Raw genomic sequence first — 25,088 nt, forward strand, 5'->3', positions numbered from 1 at the left:
GCATGGAAAAAACATTAAATTATATAATTTTACATAATTTTGATGGTCACTGTTTTAATATAACTAATATAACATAAAAAATCAAGAACCAAAAATGTGGTAATTTCTTTACCTAAAATTAATTAATGAAATCATATTTATTTGTTTGATAATATTTGATAACAGATATATACGAGTATGTAATGTAAAATCGTTATAACATAATGATGATTAAGTGATATAATTAATGTTGTAATTTGGTTGCTATGACAATTTTATGATCAAAAAACAATTGTTGTATCCAGCTCAAAAACTTATATATATATATACATAAACATTAATATAATATAACCTTTTTACTGAAATTCTTCTTAACATTATTTATACAATATCTTAAATCATAACGTTTTTAAAAAGCATGTATTTATTGTGTATTTTGCTTAAAAAAATATTAATGTACCTATATGTTTTCAATTATCGATTGTATTAATTTACAATAAATTGCATATAATTATATATTTAATTTAAGAAATATAATTAAGTACATAGTTTAAGTTTAAAATCTCAGTAAAAACAACTATTCATATTGGAAACCCTTCGATAGACTAAGTAGGTACACAATATTTATACATAATATAATATGCTAAAAACATAAAAAGCAAGCAATAATATTACATTGCCTAAGACAATAAATCAGAAAACCTAACAAAAATTATAAACTTAAATTCATTATTAACTAAACTTTGGTTTACAGATACACATTTATAAATAAAAAGCTTAATGTACTAAAAGTACTTTTAACTTTTAATGAAAAAAACAATGAATTTCTCAGAAAAATCTATATTGAAAATAATTTTTTTTTTTTATAAAATTAATAGTGAAAATTATTATTATAATAAGAAGAATTTCAATAAATGGTAAAAATAAATAAGAATACTTAATTATTTTTCACCATTAAATAATTAGTACATGTTTATGAATTCATCAACAATTTAAAAAAAAAAATTGGAATCTTTAAACGCGTATATAAAAAAAATGTGACGATTCAATATTTGTTATTAGTATATGAATAACTAATGAGTAACCTCGTTTTATATTTTTGACCTTTAATGAAAAAAACATAATTTATACATAAATTAAAAATATATATAAAAAAGTCAAAAATATTGTATAAAGTCTAAAAATACTACAAAATTCGTACAATTTTTGAGAATTATCTTATGTAAATATAATTCGAATATTTACGTTGTTTTGTAAAAATTGTAATTTTTTACAGTTTTTAATTACTCCAAAAGATAAAATAGAATTTGTTAGAAACTGGTTTTTGTATAAAAATTATCATTTTTCCTAATATTATTTTAAAGAATTCAAAAGATTTTTTTTCACTTTTGACTAGATATCAACTAGATCCAATTTTCCACTATAAACCACTTAAAACATTTTTTCAATGTTATATAATTTTAATGATTTCATAAATTAGCAAATTTGCTTGTAAGTATATCTATGTTAGCTTCAGTGATTATGTCTAAGAAACCCTCCTATCATATCAGAATTAAATTATGCCACAACTAATTACAGTAAAATTTCACAAATAAAAGTATCGCTAGTAGTCGTAAGTGACTTTTTTCTTAAAAACAAGACTATAATATTATATCAAAATTAACTATTAACCAATAATTTGATTTACATTGTAAAAAAATAAATATTATACTATTTAAATCATAATGTATAACATTTAAAACAATAAAATAGCATATCAATTTTATTTATAAGATAACATAATTTGATGAAGTATTGCATAGTATAAATTAAATATAAATAGATATTTATCAATTGCTTGTATACTATAAAAATTTAATTTAACATCAGTGATCAATAATCGATGTATCATACCTTTAAAATAAATAAGACATTGTAAATTATAATGTATTATTATTATTGCTAAAACTTATATATTATTTTAGTTAAAAGTATGATAGCATATATGGTTCATGATAAATATAATATATTGTTAGGATACATGTTTCTTAATTTTTTTTACGGTAAATTATAGTTATTCTAGATGATATATTCGAAAATTATTAAGAACATTATCATATATTATTTTTTTAAGTTCATACATACGGAATTTAAACGAAAAACACATTTTATATTTATAATAAATTTTAAATTTTAAATAAATGAAGGTACCTTCCTATTTTCTTCTCCATTAACTATTTCGCTAACTGTTAATGTACAATAAATCATTATTGATATATTGTATCTATTCCTATCAGAATTATTATTGAGTGATAGTAAATATCAATAATAATGTACCGTAATGTAATTATATAGGTGGTCATATTATACTTACATACAATTTCAATTAACTATTCCATTAAAGGATCAATTTTGTCGTGATATGTTTATTTAAACAAGACTTAAGTAATTTATTCAATGCAGTGTTTTCTTTTAACGTAGATGGATACTGATACATATTCATGAATTTAAATACATCTACGTAAATTTAAGATTTGTTTTTCATTATCAACGTAATGATTTTAAAAGAAACATTTTTGCTTTAAATAATGGTACGCATTTTACTAAACGTATTAAAGTATATTTGTGAGTGTAATGTTATAATTTAAATATTATCTGCCAATAAAATACAATAAAGAAAAAAAAAATATAAGTATATTTTTCACACAAAAATTTAAATTCACTTCACACTATATATATAAAGTATATTAATAATAATAACTAAACTTAACTTAAATAATGGCATTGCTTGTTTAAAGTTTATTAAAAACACAATTTAAAAAATAAATATATTTAAGTCAAAAGCCCTCATAGGACAGATTATTCAATGTCTTCGATACATCTATATTTTTTACTATTGAGATGAGTTTTTTTTGTGTTATTTCCGACTACCCGTCCACTACCCGTTCACTCTTTGACCCGATTACTTGTTCATCACTGAATTATAGTGGTTAACTATTCATGTCAGCGAAGTTGATTAATTGAAGTCGGACAAAACGTTTGTTTATTGATGACGAAGCCCCGGAGAGAGTTAGTTTCTCTCTTTGGGCAAAATGCAATGTACGTATATATATATATATATATATATATGTATATACATGAGAACGACGAAAAAAATAACCATTTGTTTGGAAACTTTACCAAGCTTCACCACCGCTGCCGTCAATGCACAAAAGCCCACAATGGGTCCGTGATTGACGACCCAGTTTTCTGAGGTGGTCCGTCACAGGTTTTGACCGTTTCATTTATCAAACCGTCTGATGTAGCAGTCTGGTTGTGCGCATCCAATCCTATTGGAAGCCGACATATTGGCAGGTTTTCAAAAAAAAAACGACATTTTACTTTACGCAGAATTATTGGGAAACTTATTAAAACAAAGCTTCCTTAAAATGGGACAGTACAATTTTGCTTAATTTTTCAGTATTTTATTTACTACCAATGTATATTGTTTTATAAAATGGAAATTTACCTAAAGCAAAAATAAAAAAATAAAATTAATCTTTTCAATCAGTTTGAGATAATGATTATATGTTCTATAATTAAAAATTATAACTTCATGCTGAGTTGTAAATATTATTTATTTAATTTTAGTTTTAATAATACGATATTGTAATATATTATTGTACATAAATGATTAAACTGAGGATAGGGCTTATCAACTGATCCTGAGTTGTTTTAAAAAATAAATTGTACTTTTTTTTTTAATAACCTGTTATTTTCAGAAAACTAGTCATGCTGACATATTTATACAATATTTTATGAATTTATTACCAGAAAAAAATAGAGAACTTCATGCAAAAAAAATAAAAATATTTATAAATTTGAAATCAAAAATGGAATCATAACAAAACCTATTAAGGACATAACTAAAATCATAAATAATGATAATTTTAAAATTAGAACTACATAGGTTATTTCACTATGGTTTCTCAATTTATCTTAAAATTCGGTACAAGAAAATTGAAAAATAAGTTGAGCATTTCTTACACATTATGTTGCTTTATTTTTATTACCAGAATATTTTTGAACAACAAAAATTTGAGAAATATAATATCTAATTTTAAAATATAGGTAATACACTAAAAATATAATATGCTCGTATATATTTATTTAATATATCATGATCATTTATGCATCTAATATTATACAAATATCATTAAAATATGAATTTGTTTATTCATATAAAATATGCGTTATACACAATATAATGCGAGTAACGTAATATAAAAAAAAAAAATCAAATAAATATTCAAATGTAACTAACTATGTTAAGTAGTAGAAATAACGTAACCCAAGCAAATACAATTAATTAGATATTATAAGTGTTTAATAAACTTTCAAACTAATATTAACGCTTATTAATTGAAAATACTAAAAAATACCTCTTGTAATTTCTCTTACTAAAATAATTGTTAACAATAAATCTATTTTTATTTTTCTAAAAAAAAAAATTTAAAAAATTTGATTTAAACATTTATATGCATATCAAATTTTTATGCACGTAATATGGGTATTGATTATTTGAAAAAAAATATTTTTTATAAAATAAACGGTTTAAGAAATTATCGTAGTTACTCGAAATCCATTTACTATCTATAACATATAAATTAATTTTAAAATAATATTGTACTAAAGTTATGAATGTTGATAGTTATTTCACTTTTTTTTTTAAATATTTTATTGATATGAAGTTATACGAATATAGTTATTGAAGGAAAATTATAAAATTGTATTTAATAATTATAAACTGCACACTACTTTATACCTAAAATTGACACATTTAAAAACTAAATTACTATTTAATTCAGATGTTTTGTTTCTCAAAGATGATGCATTGATTACTTTTTTTTTAAATTACAGAAAATTATTAGAGTTTATGTATACATTATGTTAAAATTAAATTACTTAAAGTTTATTTACACAGATTATAATGTAAAACCAAAACAGATAAACACAATAAGACATAAAATTTATTTTATTTTTTTAATAAATAATGTAGCTTACATAAATTAATTCAAATATACACATACGTATATATATAAATATATATATTACTAAATCTAAACAATTATAAACATGTAATAAATTGTTTATAATAAATTATATGTAATATATTAAAATGTATGGTATATATTTGTTAAAAACTTTTATCACCATACTAGGTACGCATAAAGATTAATATATTTATGTATATTATATACATTAACTCTTGATTAATAATTATATTATTTTTTTTCTTAAAATCATTATAATGGCCAAACCAATTTGGTTGTACAATACAATAATGGAAAAACATTTTTTTTTCGTTTTATAAAAAAAAAAATATCATAATAGTACCACACCGTCATTGTATAGGTAGGTACTATAGTTTTGTTTTTTCAAAGACAAACCTAGTAATCATTTTATTTTGCTAGGTTAGATAAATAATTTAGTTTTTTTCTTTCTGTGACTTCTATTAATGTTTTAATATATTTTTTAATGTATCGTCAATAAAAAAATATTTATGTATTAATAAAATAATAAATTTTAACTTTTTTATAATAATTTAAGTCAAATTCGATATGTTGTTTTTTTTTTTTTAATTATTTTTATACTTTTATTTTGTTTAAAATGTTTATGGTATAGCTAATAGATCAATCTTAAAATGATAGTATCCCAATTTAAATAAAATAATTTACAAACCATTTAAAAAAAATATATTTTATATTTAATATATTAAAGTATTAAAGGATATAGTATTACAATAAAAGTTTTAAATATTATATTTTTAAAGATTATTTAAAAATAAGTAATTTATTAATAATCAAAAAAAATTTTTTTTAAGTTTAAATATTTATTTTTCAATCATTAAAATTTATAGTAAATTCGTATTTATTTTATATTAATAAAAGTATTTATTTAGCAATTAAATGTTATGTTACAATTTCTTGATTTTTTTTATTAATATCTTAATTTATTGTAAGCACTTATAAAATAATTACTATTTTAAAATAACAGTTTATAATCATAAGAAATTAATATAATTCGATAATTGGATAGTAAACATTATTTTTGTACTGTAAGAACAAAATGCATAACTAATTTTATTATAATAGTATAAAGGGAATTGAAGCAATTTCCAAAAACGTGACTTAAAAATTTAACATTTCGAAATTAAGTTATAAAAAGTTATCTTTTGGAATCATAATTTATTATAAAATAATGAATAAAATTAATCTTTATACAAAACAAAATTATTTAAATATAATAGTATATTTGTTTTTAAAATAATGCATAATACAATTTTAAAAATGCATACTATCAATGGCACTCAGAAAATACTTTAAGTTAAAATTATTAAGATTGTTAATTTTTCTATACGTATTTATGGTAACGATTAATTACTCAAATAATTTCTTATTTTTATTATTATTTTTTTTTTTAATAAAGTAAAAGTATATAATATATAAGTAAATACCAAGATTTTTATGCCATCCTTCAGTAACATGTTCATTGTATTCTATTTGTCTTTAATGAAACAAACTCCTTTTAATATAAAGTGCATCGTCTATTTGAGTACATCTCTTTTGTGCTAAAATGAAAAAGATATGTTTTTACCAATAGCCAACTTGCGCTAAATTTACCTAGTATAATTATAATAAAGTGATACATTTAAAAAAAAAAATAATAAATACAATTTTATTTAAATTATATTCAATAATATGATTTTTTTTTTAAATAATAACACAAATTATTTTAAACAATTGGTAAGTAATCAATAGTTAATAAGTTTATATTTTTTTTTGAAAATTATAAGCTATCGATAATCATAGTCAATTGTAGAATTTTAAATAACCAATTCGTTAATGTAAAATGTTTACGGAGGTAAATTTAGCGCAAATGTGATGTCGGAAAAAATATTCCTTTTTTTTTATTTTGGCGCAAATGAGCTGTACCCAAAACAAATTATTTTTTTTTTTTTTTTTGGCGCAAATGGTTAAAATGGTTAACTCACGATATAAATATGGTAAAAATTTTAATGTTTGTATTGTTTCTATATCATAAATTAATTTTTTTTCATTAATTGAATATAATATGTGTCACTAAAATATGATATAACTACCTATTCCGTGCTGTTTAAAATATGTTATCAACATAATTCTAATAACTGTACATACAGATAGTTGTAAAATATTATGGATATTGAATACTCTAATTAATAATATTGAAACATTCAGTTTCCAAAAAATGTAATTTTTCCAAACCTTAATTTTTTAATACTCCACTAGACATTATTTTCTAACTGTTGATTTTTTGAAAGTTTACTTACTAAAAATTTGTTACAAATTACCGTATTTATAGTACAATATGTAATTATAATATTCAATGCAAACCACGATCATTTTGTAACGGTGTCACCAGATTCATACAATTTTTATTAGGTATATACTAAATGTAAGGTGGTAAGGTGTGTCTCGAAATGTATATAATAATATTCAGTCGAGAAAGACTTAAATAGATCAGCGTATAGTATACCACAAGTCACAACCGGCGGAAGATTAATTCGATTATCTTACATGATAGTATTTCTCCAGTCACCCATACGGTGTGTCGGTTTGTATATGATATGAAATATTTCAACCAGCAAAGATGGTTGATTATGTTTAATAGAGATACCTCCCTGATGTCGAATGACACGATATTCCCAAGGGCTTTAAAAATAATTACGATTCCCGCCGGTCACGTTGGTAAAGTTACTCCATAACGGTATGTTTTAATTAAAACCTTAACCCGAGTACCTACTTTATACGATAGAACATTATGTACGTAGTTAATGTCTAAATACAATGAACAACGCTGTTTCAGAGTGAGTTTAAATCTCCAAACACTTCCTATACGAATAAGAAAACAATATAACATAATTGGAAATAGCACAATAGTATAGAAGTAGGTGGATTATTACAACTTAACATTTTTAGATCTGTCATTATTATAACAAAGTTATTGTACCAGTAACAACAACTTTATGTTTGTTTTGAGACTCTTTAAATTTAAATATTCATAATGTCAATATATAAATATTATAATACATAGTAGGTCAATATAATACATAATTATTAATATTACGTTATAAATAAATGGTACTAATTATCATTATAATAGATGTATGTATATGTATAATTTAAATTATTCTTATGGTTAAAATGTTCAATAAGTTATAATATCTGAAATATTAGAGACATTTCACAAAAATATAATTTATACCGTATTGTCATATTATGAGTTTAATCATATACATGATTTTTAATATAAATATCATTATGGTAGTTGAACTAAATATACTTGTCAAACAATTAAAAATAATCAGTTACTCGCTTTAAAAAGTAGTTGTTATAATATTTATAACACAGAAAAAAAATTCTCTTTTTAAAAATAATTTTTGATTATCTATAATATATTGATAATATGTTGGTCCTAACTACCACATTATGACATCACTAAAAATTGAACCAGTTTGAAATAAAAATTAATCTTTGAAAAAGAATACGTTGGAGGCTATTAATTTAAAATATAAAATACTCGATGATTTACGAATTACGTATATTGTACGTCATGATTAATTCACTTTTAAAATTTGTGTTACTTTTTATATTTTAAATATATTTAAAGGATAGCGTGTATATATACTTACATATTTAACTGCCTAATACAATTACTAAAATATATTATATAATGCTGATACATATTAATTATTAAATTTAATTTTCTTAAAATTCTCAAACAATATTTCATATTTACAATAACCATTATACATCAATTTATTTTTTCTTGTGAAAATTTATTTCTTAAAAAGTTAATTGATTTTTTTACAACAAACATTTTAGATTAGTACAAATATAAATACAATTACAATATTTAACATTATATAATCATTCAACATATTCCTTATTTTGTATACAAATTATTGATGTCGTTATACCGTTAATAAGATTTGATGTTATGTATCGTTAACATAAATTATAAGCGGTCCATTAAACAATGTATTATATTATTTAAATTAAATAACTGGCAGATTACTTATTACTTATACCACAAGGTATATTTTATAATATATTTATATTGCTATTTAAATAATTTATTTTACTATTTTTAATATAGTAGTTTGAATTAAATTCTACCAAAATATTATAATTTGAAACATCATCAAGTGTATAAAATAAAATACATTAAAAGTGTCAAATATCCATAAATAATACTTTTTAATTCCAAAAACACAACCAAAATCGTTATTCTTCGACTAATTATCTAAATTTATAATAAATACCTATAAAAAAATGCTAATATATTTTTTTTTTAGATTGTTTTTATTCCAATATGAACCATGTATTATGAATCATAAATTATTTATGCTTTAATATAGCGATATTTGTAATAAAAATGAAAGCATTATCTATGACAATTAAATAATGTATACGTTTTTAACCACAATATATTTTGTAAACTTTTCTAAAGCTATAACTTGATCTAATATGCTATCAGAAACAATCCTCTAAATTGAAAACCTAAGCACTATTACTGCTTAAAAAAAAAAAAAAAAAAAAAAAAAAAAAATGATAGATACATAAAAATTAAAAATAACGTATCATTGTGAAATTAATATATTTACCTCTTTACTCGGAATTTTAAATAAGGATAAGTACAAACTATACATATACGATTATCACTTAACTCAGATATTAATCCCATGAGCCAAAAATGATATTTTATAGAATATTTGTTACTATTTATCTTTTAACATATAAATATTATCATATTTGTTGTGCTAATATAATTTATTAACATAATACAATAAATACATGTGTGTTATTACGTATATTAAATCAGGAACCAGAGTTGTAATGAAAATGATTCTTTGTAAAGAATAATAACAATTCAATTTTCATAGGTATCTGTTTAAATTTAAACTTTAAAATTAAAAATAAATTGGATAATATATTTCAAACTGTCTAAATCTAAGGTTAAAGGTTCCCTACTGATTCATTAGAAGTTTCAAAACTTTGAAGTTACTGTAGTAGCTTTTAGGATTAATATTATTCAAATATTCTAATTTCAATAACATAAAATACATATTCAAGCAATAGTTACATATTTTATGTAATTTTACCATATTTGCTGCTCGTTTGTACATCAACTCTGTATAATATAATCATCATGACATGTTAACTTTTTTTTATATATAAATACATACATATATATATATAATAGCATGTTAAGAGTACATAATTTAATAATATATATATATAATGTAATGCATGCATTCATATTTCACTAACTACATATTACGCCTTTTTTATTATGAAAATGCTCTATTATTCAACCAAACGCCTAGCATATTTTATTTTATTATTTTAATTCCTATGAGAGAACTATTTTATAGTATTACTATAATGATATTGTAAATATTGTTGAATCAGAAAACCATTTAAATTAAAACAATATATTATCATAAAAATATAATTTGTAATGAAAATTATATATTATTGATTAGTTTGATTTATACAAAAAATTATTCTATATGGGATCCAGGCGGGAATCCTGCTCTCAGCTCAGACGTTGGCAGCTCAGGGAACTCAGGCGCGTCGGGCACGACTCAGACGTGCATTGACAGAAGCTGCGAATTCAGACACAGTTCCAATCATCAAAACGGTACAGAAAAAAAAATACACACACACACAATACTTTAATACTCAACACACATGTTTATGGTTTATCTGAAATTTTTTTCACCGACGCCATTTTTATTGAATACACATAAAAATAGCACAAGTTTTTGATCACCTCCGGCTTCTCGGACATTTAGCAATTAATTTTAAATGCACGAGCTTTGAATGCAATACTTAATATGTTCCCTCAATCCGTAGTAAAAACTTTTTACCAATGACATGCTGTGAGTGAAACAGATAAACGACGCTTCAACGAACATGAGTCATTGCCTGCTATTTTTATTGGTCCCTGGTTATATTTTCTCTTACTTTTATTTTTGCAATAACTTTAAATTGTGACTAAAACGCACATTCTGTTATAGTAAAAATATATATATATATATAAAAAAAAAAAAAAAAAAAGCACAATATGATAAATTACTCACTATTACGATCTTTTCTTCAAACAACAAAACACTCAAAAAGCGAATCATTCATATTTTTACAAATCTCTATATTTGACAAAAACATTCTTAAATGTTTTCTATAATATATGTATTGTAATTACACTTGTTTAGTTAATTAATACTGATTGGTACATTCGATGTAATAAAATCAACGTTTTAACTATCATGATAAAATGTTGAATTATCTTTTCATTTTGGTGTGTCAGATGAATTCATTTATTTTTGAAAATGTAAATTGAAATGGTAATTTATTTGATGTGATTATATAACATAAAGTAAAAAAAAGAGAAAAAATAGAGAATTACACCAAAATAAGTAATTCTTAATTTGAAAAATAACGAATAAATAAAATATAATGTTTATTATTATGTAATATAAAAATTTATCCCAATATCAATATACTTAATACTTATAAGATATAATCACAGAGATCTTGTGCAAAGAATATTTTAAGAATTATCAACTATAAAAATAATAGATATGTCATTAGGATACCTATATAAGAATTTAAATAGTTATAAATATAATGTATATAGTATGGTGTTCTAAAAACAATTAATTCAATTTTAATATTTATAATTTTTTATTGGAAAGTGATGTTATAAAAACGAATAAGCATACATTATATACGAGTATATTTTAGTACTTCTTACACGGATGATATCGAGTATAACTTATTGCTGATTCATCGTAATTGAATTAAAATTAAGTGATAGTAGATGAAGTTAGTTTTAATTGATCTGGTGTTTATTAAGTCATCTGTTGGCATTTGTATTCTTTGTGTAATATGATAAACTATTGAAAAACGATTGAATGAAAATCCAGATGATATAATAAAGAAATGTATTCTATCCCTCTATAATTTTTAATTAGTATTTAATATAGATACTATTTTAATTGAGCAAAAAATGTATTGGATAAAAAAATTGAACTCATTCTTAGAAAATTAAACATATTTAGATAAATTTAAATACAATTTGTTAAAGCCTGAAAATTATTTATATTATAAAACTGCATTTATTTACTCACTTATCATAAAACCGTATGATGGTACTAAAAAATTATATTTATAGTTAAGTTCAGAACTATTCTTAAAAAATGTATTTAATTTTTTATGGATGCAACTATTTTATTTTCAATTAAAATTTCGTAATGATCTACTTAAGCTATAGATAATGATAATTATTATTTTATAACAATATTATGTTAGTATAATGTTATTGCATTTTTTTTTTAAATATTTTTATGAAAATTGGTAAATATTATTATGTAATACTTTTTGATCATATTTTATACCTATTAAATCATTCTATTATTTTAAATCAACAAAATAAAATTTCGTTATTATATAGATTAATGTATTTTTTCTTTTTGAATGCATTGTCACTAAAAATCGTTTTAATCATATCAATGGTTTATAAATAATAAAAATATATTAAAACTCATGTCATGCAATACACATTACAATATTACACATTGCATTATAATATTGTTCACGATGATAAAATATAATCCATGGCCATCATCCATGACCAACTCATGGACCCTTGTCATTATAGTTCCATGAATATTTTGTAATTGAAAAAAAATGATATGTTGTATAATGAACTTGTTCATATATAATTATTATTGAATTTGTATATACACATATATATTTGTTTTATAAATATAAATAAAACACAGTTTTCATACATTATTGAATATTATAATAATGAAAGATAAATTTAAAAAATCATAAATAGTTTTAAAATACTATGTTAAAATCTTGATTAAAAAAATACAATTTAATCTATTTAAGATCAAAAAATTTACATTATTATTATTATCTGTTACATTTTATTCTAATATTAAATATTATGAATTTCATATATATTTTTTTTTTTTTTTTTGATATTTACCTTTATTATTTTTTTAGCATAAATTATTGTTAATATTAGTCGAAAGAAAAATAAAAATATATAACTATTTTAATATTAATACATCTACTTTATAAATGTATATGAATAAAATATTATAAAAATATTGGCAATTCTTAAATATGATAAAATATCTGTTTTTGAGAATATTATTTCTTGATTTTTCCCCCGTGGTACTGAGAGTATATATTTCTAGCATGCCTTAGCATTTATTCAATAATATATATATTAGCTTAATTTATTTTACATATTCTAACGCAATGACGTTTTCAGCTTCAAAATGTATCAGAAAAAACAAATGGTATGGCCAATACTGTGTACTTTGTCTTTTAGTCATATTATTTTCCCTAAATATAATCACTAATCAGTATATATTTGTGATAACATAAATCTACAACATATAAATAGAATATATTTTTTTATTTTTTTTTGTTATTTTTATATTTCTATAAGCATTGTTCCCAAACGATTTTTTTATTTAAATACTATAAATTCACAAATCGTTTTACTACGTCACACAGTATATACATATTGAAAAAATATTTACTGAATAATTAATGCAATACGTATTCAAATCAGCAATACCAAAAAAAGAAAAGAAAAAGATAGATAATTAATCCTTTTTTTCTTCGTTATTATCATGTGATTATGAATTGTGAGTGCGGAGGAGAAGTTGTAATTAACAACTTTGAAAATTTCCATAAATAAACCTTTAAAAACTACATAAAAATAAATGATACAAACACACACAGATTATACATATATATATATATATATAAATATAAAAGAAGTATTATAGGTACTTGATGTATAAATATAGTTTATAAAATTATTTTTATTTTACTGAAATATAATTTACTGGCAAGATGTCTTCATTACCATCCAATTACTTATATATATATATAATTAAAAAATATGCATTTAACACCCAGCTTAAATTTGCTCTTAAATATACGTAATTTATGATGTTTTTAAAAGTATACGCTGTTGTAACATTTAAGAATAAATTTTTTGTTTTGATATTTGTTTGGTATTTAAATCTTTTAACAATAATAATTTATTCATATAAGTAATGAAACATATCAGTCAATTTTTAATTATTGATAGTTTTTCCATAAAATTATATAAAATACCTATATTAAATTGTAATCAAATTGGGTATTTTTGTGTTATATATTTTGTATCTGTTATATATAACAAAAACTATAATAAGTACCTAATTTAAAACAATGCAGTTAGTTAGCATAGATAGACATATTTTTAACGATAATTTTTTTTATCTCTTTTTTTATTTAAATAATACAAATTTTAAATCCTTTATAATTTTAACAGTTATATATGTTCTAAAAGTTAGACGCTGGAATAATTGTTTGAAAAAAATAAAATCATAGGTAAGTTAAATTTACAATTCATAAGAATAAAAAATAAGGTTCTATATAGTATATAATTTAGTGTATGGACTATGTACTTATATAAAATGTATTATAATATATGCATATGAATACTCCGTTTATATAACATATCATGTTTATATTTATTTATGTACAAAACTGGTTTAAGGTATAATATATTATATATTCATATCATGTAGGTTGGTTATGTACGTTAAACAGTATTATCATTTCTAGATTAGTTTATCGGAAATTGGTCAGCCACAACCTACCCTTCGGGTTAAGTTAACCCAACACTATTTCAGCATAGTCATATTGTTGTGATGCAATATAAAGGAACTGTATACATTATACTCATTGCGGATGTAACGACTTCCTTGTGTGTTTTCCTGGACCGTAATATCCGCTACACTATGCAAATTGTACGGATGTCTATTAACCTATGTAACAGTGTTTTCGACAATACTGCACTATTTAGCAAACAAAATGTTTTTATAAAAGGTTCTTTTTTTTGATATATGATGATAACCTTTTTTTTTAAAACTGAATGAAATTCAAATTTTATGTTATCACGAATATTCCAGTATGGAATAATTCGATATATTTTCTTGCCCAAACGTCAGAAAAAAAAATAGGAAGAAGAAAATATTCAGTACGATGAACTGTCTTCTGTATACAGTTAGAATGTATAGCTTATTTACACTAGGAATGTATTCAAAAATATATTTATTTTTATAATCTAAACTTTAGTTATCAAAATCATTGATATTCATAGAAATACTACGAAATATTTAAATTAATTTTCTACCAAAAAACATATACTCATGAAGTATAATATAACATGTTAACTTTAATAATATTATATAATAAAATTATTATTTTTAATGTCTATATAGTATTCGGATTGGAATTTAAATAACCAATTAAAAATTGTTGTTATAATATAACAAAAAGTTGTGTTTAATAATTTTATTCGTGTATTTAAAAAAAATAAAATATATTTGTTATTATTTAACAAATAGTAAAATAAAATATTACAACAATGATTTTTATATTCAATTTATAAAATGTTTGTATATTTTATAGCTGTATTAATGTAGTTCATAAATTTAACCTATGTCAGAAGTATTTTCAAGCCTCGAGACATTAGACTCAAAAGGACTCTATTTCTAACAACTTTTTTTATCACACGTTTTTCTGAAAGCTTTACGATTTTTCTAGTGTATACACTTATAAATTATTATACCTAAAGTTGTCCAAATAAAGTTAACTTATGAGGTATATATTTTTCACGTTAGAAAATAATGTAAGAAATTTAAATTATTTACTTGTTATTTTATGTTTTAAACAATTACTTTATCATGATATAAACATTTATAAAACTAGAATTAAATATAATTTAAAATGTAAAAATATATAAATATACAATTGTTGTTTAATATTGTTGACATCCATGTTCAGTTATACCTATTTATACTACAGTACTTAAAAACAATTCATTCATTATTTAGATGATTAAATAAATTGAAACAATTACAAGACAAACTTTGAAGAACACAACCATTATTCACACAAGATAATATTCTATATTTTAAATTTATAAAAATTTAATTTAATGTACTTTTAAGCAACTATAACTATTAGTAAACAGTGTAATTCTGAATTTTGTATGTTAAAATACTATATTTTAACTAATTTTTAATTTTTTTTTATGTATTTTAATCAATAAATTTATACATACATGGTTTTTAATTTATTTAAAAAAAATGTTTGAAGAAAAAAATAGGTGAAAATATGTAGTAAAAATTATGTAGTAGCTTTTGGTAGACCAAATTGAATAAACTTGGCAATGGATCTACGTGGAAAATTTCTTGTGATATAGAATGGCCTAAAAAGTTATGTCCTTATACTCTAAATAATCTTAATTTCAGATAGCTATCTAAAATGGCTTACCACTTTTTATACAGTCTATGAAACACACAAACTTTTTATTAATTTATCATGAGATTAAATTGCATTGTTAATGCATTTAAAATTCAATATTATTTTTTTTAATTTTTAATAAAAAATTTTACTTCGTAATGATTAGATAGTAATTATTTACAAATGATAATTACATTAAAATATAATAGTAATAAATAATTTTACATTATATTATATAAAAATTTAAAAAAAACGAATTTACGAATTATTTTTAGAATTTAATATTTAATTAGTCTAGAAATGTGTATAAATTAACACTGATTTAATCAATCATTATGTTTATATCATATAAATAAAAGATGCTATAAATGATAGACATTTATACATGTGTATTGTTTAGTTTCATGAAATGATAAAATTATCAATATTAATATTGAAAAGCATCAACATCACTGTAATCGTGTTTATATCAAAACACTTGTCTTTGCTACATGACAAAACTTTAAAAAAAAAAAATAAATATATCATTGTTTCACATATGCACGACGAATAACAATGGCTTTTGAAGTATTCATATTATATTTCGACACTTATTTTAGTATTATTCCCGTACATATAATATATTGTACATTTTACATTTTACTAGACCACAACAACTGTGCATCTTCTGCGTAAGCGTTTGAATTACTTAAATAAAAGAAATTACAAAGAAAAGAAAAAAAGCGATAAACAAGAGAACACTGCGCATTCGAGACATGAATTGTTCACCAGTTACTGGTTGAATTCCACCGGGATGTCGACATGACCCTATACAGTACGAAATTTGTGGCAAACATACAAAAATAACAATGTGACAAATCTGCTTTATTATAGCTGGTAAAATTATTGACTTAAGATGTGAAGTAGGGAGTTTTGTACTTTTATCACACTTTATTACTCGGTTATATACACATATATTGTATTATGTTGTATAATTTATATATATTTATGAAAACGCATTTATTTTTGCAACGGCAATATTATGGTAATGAACCGTCATCCAGTGGAGTAGTACCACTGACTTAGCTATGATGAGCATTAAAGTCAATTCTGGTTCCCCGAGGGATGATAGTGGGAGGAAAAAGTTGAGGATGCCATTGTAACGATTAGTCGTTCCTCTTGTCCACCACCAACCAGATCTCGGGCTGCGATATTAAATCACGATAAAATCTTAAGTCTTTTACGACAGTCTATTAAACGCTTTTGTTTCCTCCCTCAAGGACCTCGTCCATTTTTTACATCAACAGAAATCGTTATTTCTTTCCCTCCCCGTCTTTTTACATTCGACTACCACCGTCTCTTTCATTGCCACGTCATCCCGTCTAGTATAGTGTCGTAGTACTACAGTACTTCGTCAATCGGGCAGAGAAAACAAAGAGGAACAAAAATAATCAATACACCACTCATTCCGTCCTCCACTCACTTTCTTTGACGATAATATTATTATTGTGTTTCATTTATTTTGCATCTGGTCCAATCGTTAGAGTGACTTCGTTAGCATATACGAATATATAGAACTCAATATGGTCCCTAGATACACCATATTTGTTGAAAGAATGACATATTTGAATCAAATATGTATAGATGTTCATCTTATTTTATACGTCTTATGATATGTAATGATAATATTTGAATATCTGTATCGGTATTTGCCGCTAATCATAACTTGGTCGATAACAGCGATTTTTGTTCGTTATACTATACATATATTCAATACTGAGCAATACGATTTTACTTTTAGAACCAATAAAAATTTTTATATATATATAATTTGAAAATTAAATTTCAAACCATTTAAAACATATACTGTGTACCCAACTATAGATTATTTTTCTATTTTACTTATACCATAAGCAGTATAAATAATAATATTTTTTGGAAATTATTTACTATACATTGTTAGCCTCAAAACTGAATGTAATTGCATAGTTTTTTTTTTTTTGTTATATATAGTATTTGTAGCATATCTTTGTGAAGTTAGTTAATATTTGTTTGAGAAAATTAAACATTTACAATCGTTAAAAATAAAATATCTTAATTGAATAAAAAATCTGATAATCGACACCTTAGGTTCAATGTTAAATTAATAAATACATCAAAAATATTAGGTATTGAATGTATGTATTATAATAGTTAAAGTGTTAGACGAATTGCCTATCTTATGCGCCGTGTTACTTTTAATCTGATAGAAATAATTTACTCTTTAGTGGTATAATATTAAGATTAATATGATACCACTAAAGTTGTCATTGTTTTATTTATTTTATCATATCTACCTTTTCAAATAATTTATTAATAATTATATTTACTTTTACATTTATTTATTGGTCTTGACAAAAACAAATTTTAATGGTCATCCAATAATGTAGGATACTACGTAGATAGGTATTAAGTTTAAAAAAAAATGAAAAAAAAAATACAAATATTTATATTTACAGTAAAATAAATATAGTTCAATAACCTGCTGATGTTAATTAATATGATAAGTTCAAAAAGTATGTCTAAATTATGTAATTCCTAACTGATGTATAGTTACTACATAATAATATTATGAAGCTATATGTTATCAGTTATATTATCAAATATACATGCAGTACTTACAAAGCATTGTGTATTATGTATTGATTTTAAAAATTAAATATTTCTTAATATTTGCTCGAATTTAAAGTGGATTTGAATTTTATGAATTTATTATAATGATGTTTTCCTTATATTAAACTCAAAATTTATATACATCTTACCTATATAGAAGGGATTATAAACATATTAATAATAAACTAAAATAATAATTACTATCCTACGTATTTATCATATTTTTTTTTTGATTTCCACCATGAAAATCGATAAGTACGTTGGTTTTAAATTTTTAGATTATAATAAAATAAATGTAGAATAATTACTTTTAACACAACAATTTAAGTAAAAATCACTATGAACATCATTCGTAAACTCAATTAAATAAACAATATAATTTATACACATTATATTTGAGTGTATGATGTCAATCGACATATATGACTTCGATTTATGTGTAACATTTCCTAAATATTATTTAAAATAATATATATTCCTCTATAACGATATCACGTTGTAATTCATACATATCAAGATCAAATAATTGTTGAGTGTATGAAGTACAGTTAGAGTTCTACAGAATATCATATAGTTTGAATTCACCTCGACCATTATTGGGATCACCACATATTATTCGAAACCGATTAGGCGGGGTTCGGTGTTGGTGATAATTTGTAATATGTGTATTTCGTGGAAGGGTTAATAAGTGGACAACAACCGTTAAACGCAACTATCCGAAATAGAAACACATTATTATAACATGACCACGCGGACTCAATAAACCTAACCTATCTCAACAACTCCGAATAAACGAGTCTCGTCGAGACGCTTATGTGTTGACACCACTCCGCGTGTAGAGTTTTCCCATTCGCTTTTTTTTTTTTGTTTTTGTTTTGTTTTGTTCCCGTCGTCCCGCGACCTTTCGTCCGATTTAATATACCGACTGGTACGGTATGTAACGGTTAAACTCATATATGAATTTACGCTCATTTAGTAGTCGCGTGCGCGTACACACACATACGTACACGTGCATGTGCTTACACAATGGATTATAACACCTGACCGAAAGGGGTACGGCGGAGGTACCAGAGGGTTGAATAATTGAATCGATACGGACCAACGAACAGTGCCGCCGGCGGCGGTGTTGTCGTACGAACGGAATATACAAGTCGGATAACTGCACAAGACGTGGGATATAGAGGGAAAACAGATTTTCATCATAGCGCGCGCTAATTGTCCGCGAGTTATTTGTTTGGAATGGCTTTGGGCGACTACCTACCCCAGAGCAGTGGCAACAGTATATCTATGTGTATGTGTATATGTATGTATATACTATATAGCGACACCGCCACTGCAGTGTGTCGCATTTCACCCCTTCATTTGCACACCAGTCATTGTTTGCCGTCGATCCTCGTCGTCGTACAAACCCATTTACAAAACGGTCGAAAGGGTTGTTTGACCGTGTTAACGTCCGAGGTTTACAGAATTTACGATTACCCGACGGGAGGAAGAGTGTATAGGACGATAGGACGAGTAGTATGTAATACACACACACACACACAGATAAATGTGTATAGGTACCAAAGGGTGCATGTATAGTGTCACGATATTATGTGCGGCACCGCGAGATAAACTAGACTCGGTTCACTATAAATACGCAGGTGGAATTTAGGTTAAATTGCTCGACATGTATACCTTCGTGGTATGCAATAGGCACGACATTATTTAGCATGTCGGTTAAAGTCTAACGCATTATATCAATTGAATTCACAGTAGTTCGTCAGTTCATAGACTGTTTAATCACTAATAACCTTTTACAATAATTGTATGACGAGATTCTAGTAGAAGTGTCCGAAAAACCTTCAATACACAACACCACGAATCGTAAATGTTTTAGATTTTTTTTTTTAAGAAAAAACTACAAATTAATTTTTAAAAATTTAATTGTTTATATGTTTTTGATTTGATGTAATTTATTATACAGATATTAACAAAATATTTTAAGTTTTTTTTTTTTTTTTTTTAATTAGAATTTATTCAACGCCATGACAAAAATTTTATCAGAGTGGATTTCTCATACATCCAACTTATATTTTTTATTTTCTATCAATGAAATTCAAGAGAAATACGAACTAAAAGTTAGTAGGTTAAAAACAAAATACGCACAACAATTTAATTTGGTATTTCTTTTTCATCAAAGAGCATAGGTTCCATTTTTCTTAGAAATACATATATTTACAATACACTTTCTATGTAAAATCAATAAACCAGTCAGAAGCAAACCCAAATAATGAAAATACAAATATATAAATACGTGCTAATTGGTGGAACTTATCAAAATTATAATTTGTTTTAACAATGGCGAAAGTTGAGATCGTATTAATTTAATTGATTTAAAACAGAAATTGGACAAATATCATTTTCGATAATATTAAAGATACAATATGGTCCAGTATATTATAAAGCTGCATTAATATTAAATAAAATCATAAAAATAAAATTTTAAACTATGAATTAGTATTTCTTTTAATATGTACCTATTATTGTGTTTATGTATATGACTACTAATTATAAATGATAGTAAAATTAATATATATATATATATATATACATTAAAAATAATGATTCTAACATTAATTTAACTAAGATCCAATCAAATGATTTAATTATTTATCAAAAGTATAATAGATTTAAATACTTGATTATAAAGTATTAAAGCAATTTACGGCTTGTCTACACAAAATACATTATTTAATATAGCAGAGGACTGATTTATTATGTACATTCATCAACACAATATTGAAGGCATTCGTTTTTCAAAACCTAATTTAAAATTAAATCAATACTACAGTCTATAGTCTTATTAAAATTATTATATTTTTAATTATCTACATCTATACTTAAATCTGAAACAAATACTAGTTATCAGATTTTGATTATTTTACTCTTACTTTATTAGGGATCATGGTACTTTAATAATTAGTATAAAATAAATCATATAATACAAACATGTACAAAATGTTATAAATAATAGTTATTTAAAAATACCTAATACATTTAATAATAAATCTACTTTAAAAGTAAGATATATTAGTCTTGATACTAATTATTTGACCCGTATGAGTTTCAGGATGCAGATTAGGACCTCTACCAAACCTTTAGCATATTATATTGTTTCAGTTAAGTCTTTCCAGGAAAAAAAAAAACTTAAGTCGAACTTAACAAAATAAAGGTATTTATATATTATGAGTACCTAATTTAAGGTTAAGTGTATAATAATATGAGGGAACTACTAAAATATTATTACAACAAACGACTAATATAATGTAAGAAGTATAATTCATCGCATAAAGTCAAACATATTATGGTTCAACCCATTTTTGTTCAAGTGTACATAATTTGCAATTCATGTCTATTATTGAGAATATTTTAAAAATCCTTCAAAAATAAATTATTAATCTAAATTATCCACATTAAAAATGTTAGCTTTATCAATAAACAATAAATTAAAAGCATCATAATTTATTAATAATTATCACACAAATAAAAATAAATAATTTTTATCCAATTTAATATATTTGAATTATGATTGCATACTGTATTTATATTATAGTTCACTTCAATTGATTTTAAATTTGTATCTTTAGAAACATATGGAGTATATTATAACAATTATGAAATTCAGTCAGAAGGGCGTTGTCATATCCATATGATAAATCAAATAAATACTATTAACCTATAACAAAAAAAGCTACTGTTAAAATGTTATTTCAAAATGTTCAAATTTTGTTATTTTTAAAATAATTTATTAATATTCAGTAATATTTTATATATTATTTACTGATTTTCATATACAATAGATACTTTAAATTCATCACAGCATTACATTTTAAATTGTATATGAAACTTAATACTTATTATTTTTACTATAATTTCAGAAATATATTATTAGGCTTAAATCTAAATCAGTATCTATTTATTTTTTTTTTCTTACGCATACTGTTTTCAGTCGCATAATAAAAAATAAACACAAAATAATAATGTCAATAGTTATCATTTTTCAAAAGTTTATCTGTAATTTTATCTCTTTTAGTAATTATAAAATCATTTTAGAATCATTGCACTACACGTTTTTTTTTTTTTTTTTTTTTTTTGATACCAACGATACATATTACAATCATGTCTGAAACTTAATTAGTAATTTCAAAAATAGGAAAAGGGTCTTTTGGTCTTTTCAAAATCTAAATAAAGTAACTGACCACTCCATGTATACTAAACGCTGTCATTTATGTCAGACCATACTTCCCGACCACTTCATGTGCGAATATTCTGCACGAGCGGTTTAAAGTACATTAATATAGTAGTCAGTAATTTATTGCTTCAAAAACTTTTCAAGGTGCACTCAGGGAATATTAAAAATGTGTAGATGAAAATAAAGTTCTTAAAAAAAAAACATTTAACACTTGGTTTAGCTAATATTTATTTTGATTGTGTGTTCAACAAATAAACGCAACCAAAATAGATACAATTTCACTTAATTCTAAAAATTAAATTAATATACATATTTGATTGATACGTTTTTAAACGAGATTGTAACTTACTATTCACATTTAAAAATAATTTAGTAAAAATTAAACATTTAAGGTTCTTGATCATTGAATTTCATATTTCTATTTAAACTAAACATTATTCACTGTACCACTAATCAAAAACCATTATGCTTTTAGTGATTTTATTGAATTCTAAAACATAAAAAACGTAAATTGTAAAATAAAATAAGAAATCTTAATTTCATATTCTTGTTTCACAAATATAATATATAATTATTTTACAATTTTTTTTTTCTAAAAACATTGATCATTTTTTTGAATAATAAAAATTATAATTTATTCTGATAACTTTTTAAATATCTATAATTATTTAGTAATATAAAAAAATATTTAATAAATTAAATTTACATTTACATCTCATTATAGACGAATAAACGTTAATTTGGAACGTTTTGTATTTACAAATAATATTTATTTCATTAAATTTACGATGTAAATGTAGATAAAATGATTTATACAGTAAACCAAAATGGTTTCAAAATATAATTAATTTACTCATGTTAATCAACTACTTGATATTTAAAAAAATATTACGACCTTTTAAAATCATTCATTTAAGACTATGTACCCTGCAGTGACCTTTTCTAATGGAAAAAGGCGTAGTCGCTTGTATGTTAATTGTTTAAGGGGCAAAACAGAACAAAAGTAATTATACTTAACTGAAACAAGACTTTAAATAAAAATCTATAGCCTTAACGCAAAATTCAATTATTATTTTAGCTGTTGCCAATTCATACTAAAAAAATCAAGTTAAATGGTTGTCTTTTTCACTACAAAACAATATTATAAGCAATATGGTATCTTTTCACACAAATTTAAACTTAAATGTTTTTTTTTTTTTTAATAAAATATTACGCAATATACGATATTATTATTAATTTGTTACTATTGTTTATATTTTAAACAATATAAAAGTGTTACAACATGTTGTTAAAACTATGTAAAATTGTGTAGCAAATAATCTTGATAAAATAATTAATTATCATTTAAAAACAAGTTATAAATCAACATTAAGAAAACACGGAACTTAAAATATTTAAAGCTAAAGGAATTAATATACTTCAAAATATAGAATAATGCATACTTCTCGTATTATAAGCTTACACAAATTATATATAACAGAAACGCGTAAAGTTAATAATAAAATTATTTGTGGATTTTTAAAAACGGTAGAGATAAAAAAGAAGTAATAATTATAATTAAAAAAACATATCTATGAATATATTTTACTCAGCACTCTGCAATGTTAAACATTCAATATTTATGAGTTTATGTATGAAAATGTTTAAAGAAAATATTTTGATTCTATGAAATAAAAATAGTTGCAGCCAATTAAAAATAAATATCTAACCCGACATAAAACTGAAACTTAAAAGTCTTGAAACGTTATTATCGTTGACTATATTCTATAATATCTATATCAACTACCGCACTTTTTGACAACTTGTACCAACGTTTTGTGATTGAAACCCAATCGCGTTTAAGAATA

The 25,088-nt window shown here is 22.9% G+C and overlaps 1 protein-coding gene across 1 annotated transcript in view; it reads left to right on the plus strand.

Moving 5' to 3' along the window:
- LOC112593091 (small conductance calcium-activated potassium channel protein-like) overlaps nt 1-25,088 on the plus strand; it is a 100,604-nt gene that overhangs the window by 13,147 nt on the left and 62,369 nt on the right. Inside the window, exon 2 of the mRNA XM_025337358.1 lies at nt 10,564-10,683. Within this exon, the coding sequence (XP_025193143.1) occupies nt 10,564-10,683 (120 nt within the window). The remainder of the gene's footprint in view (nt 1-10,563; nt 10,684-25,088) is intronic.

The sequence above is a fragment of the Melanaphis sacchari genome, unplaced genomic scaffold, assembly GCF_002803265.2.
Source record: "Melanaphis sacchari strain LSU unplaced genomic scaffold, SCAv2.0 Contig1_pilon_pilon, whole genome shotgun sequence".
Lineage (NCBI taxonomy): Eukaryota > Metazoa > Arthropoda > Insecta > Hemiptera > Aphididae > Melanaphis > Melanaphis sacchari.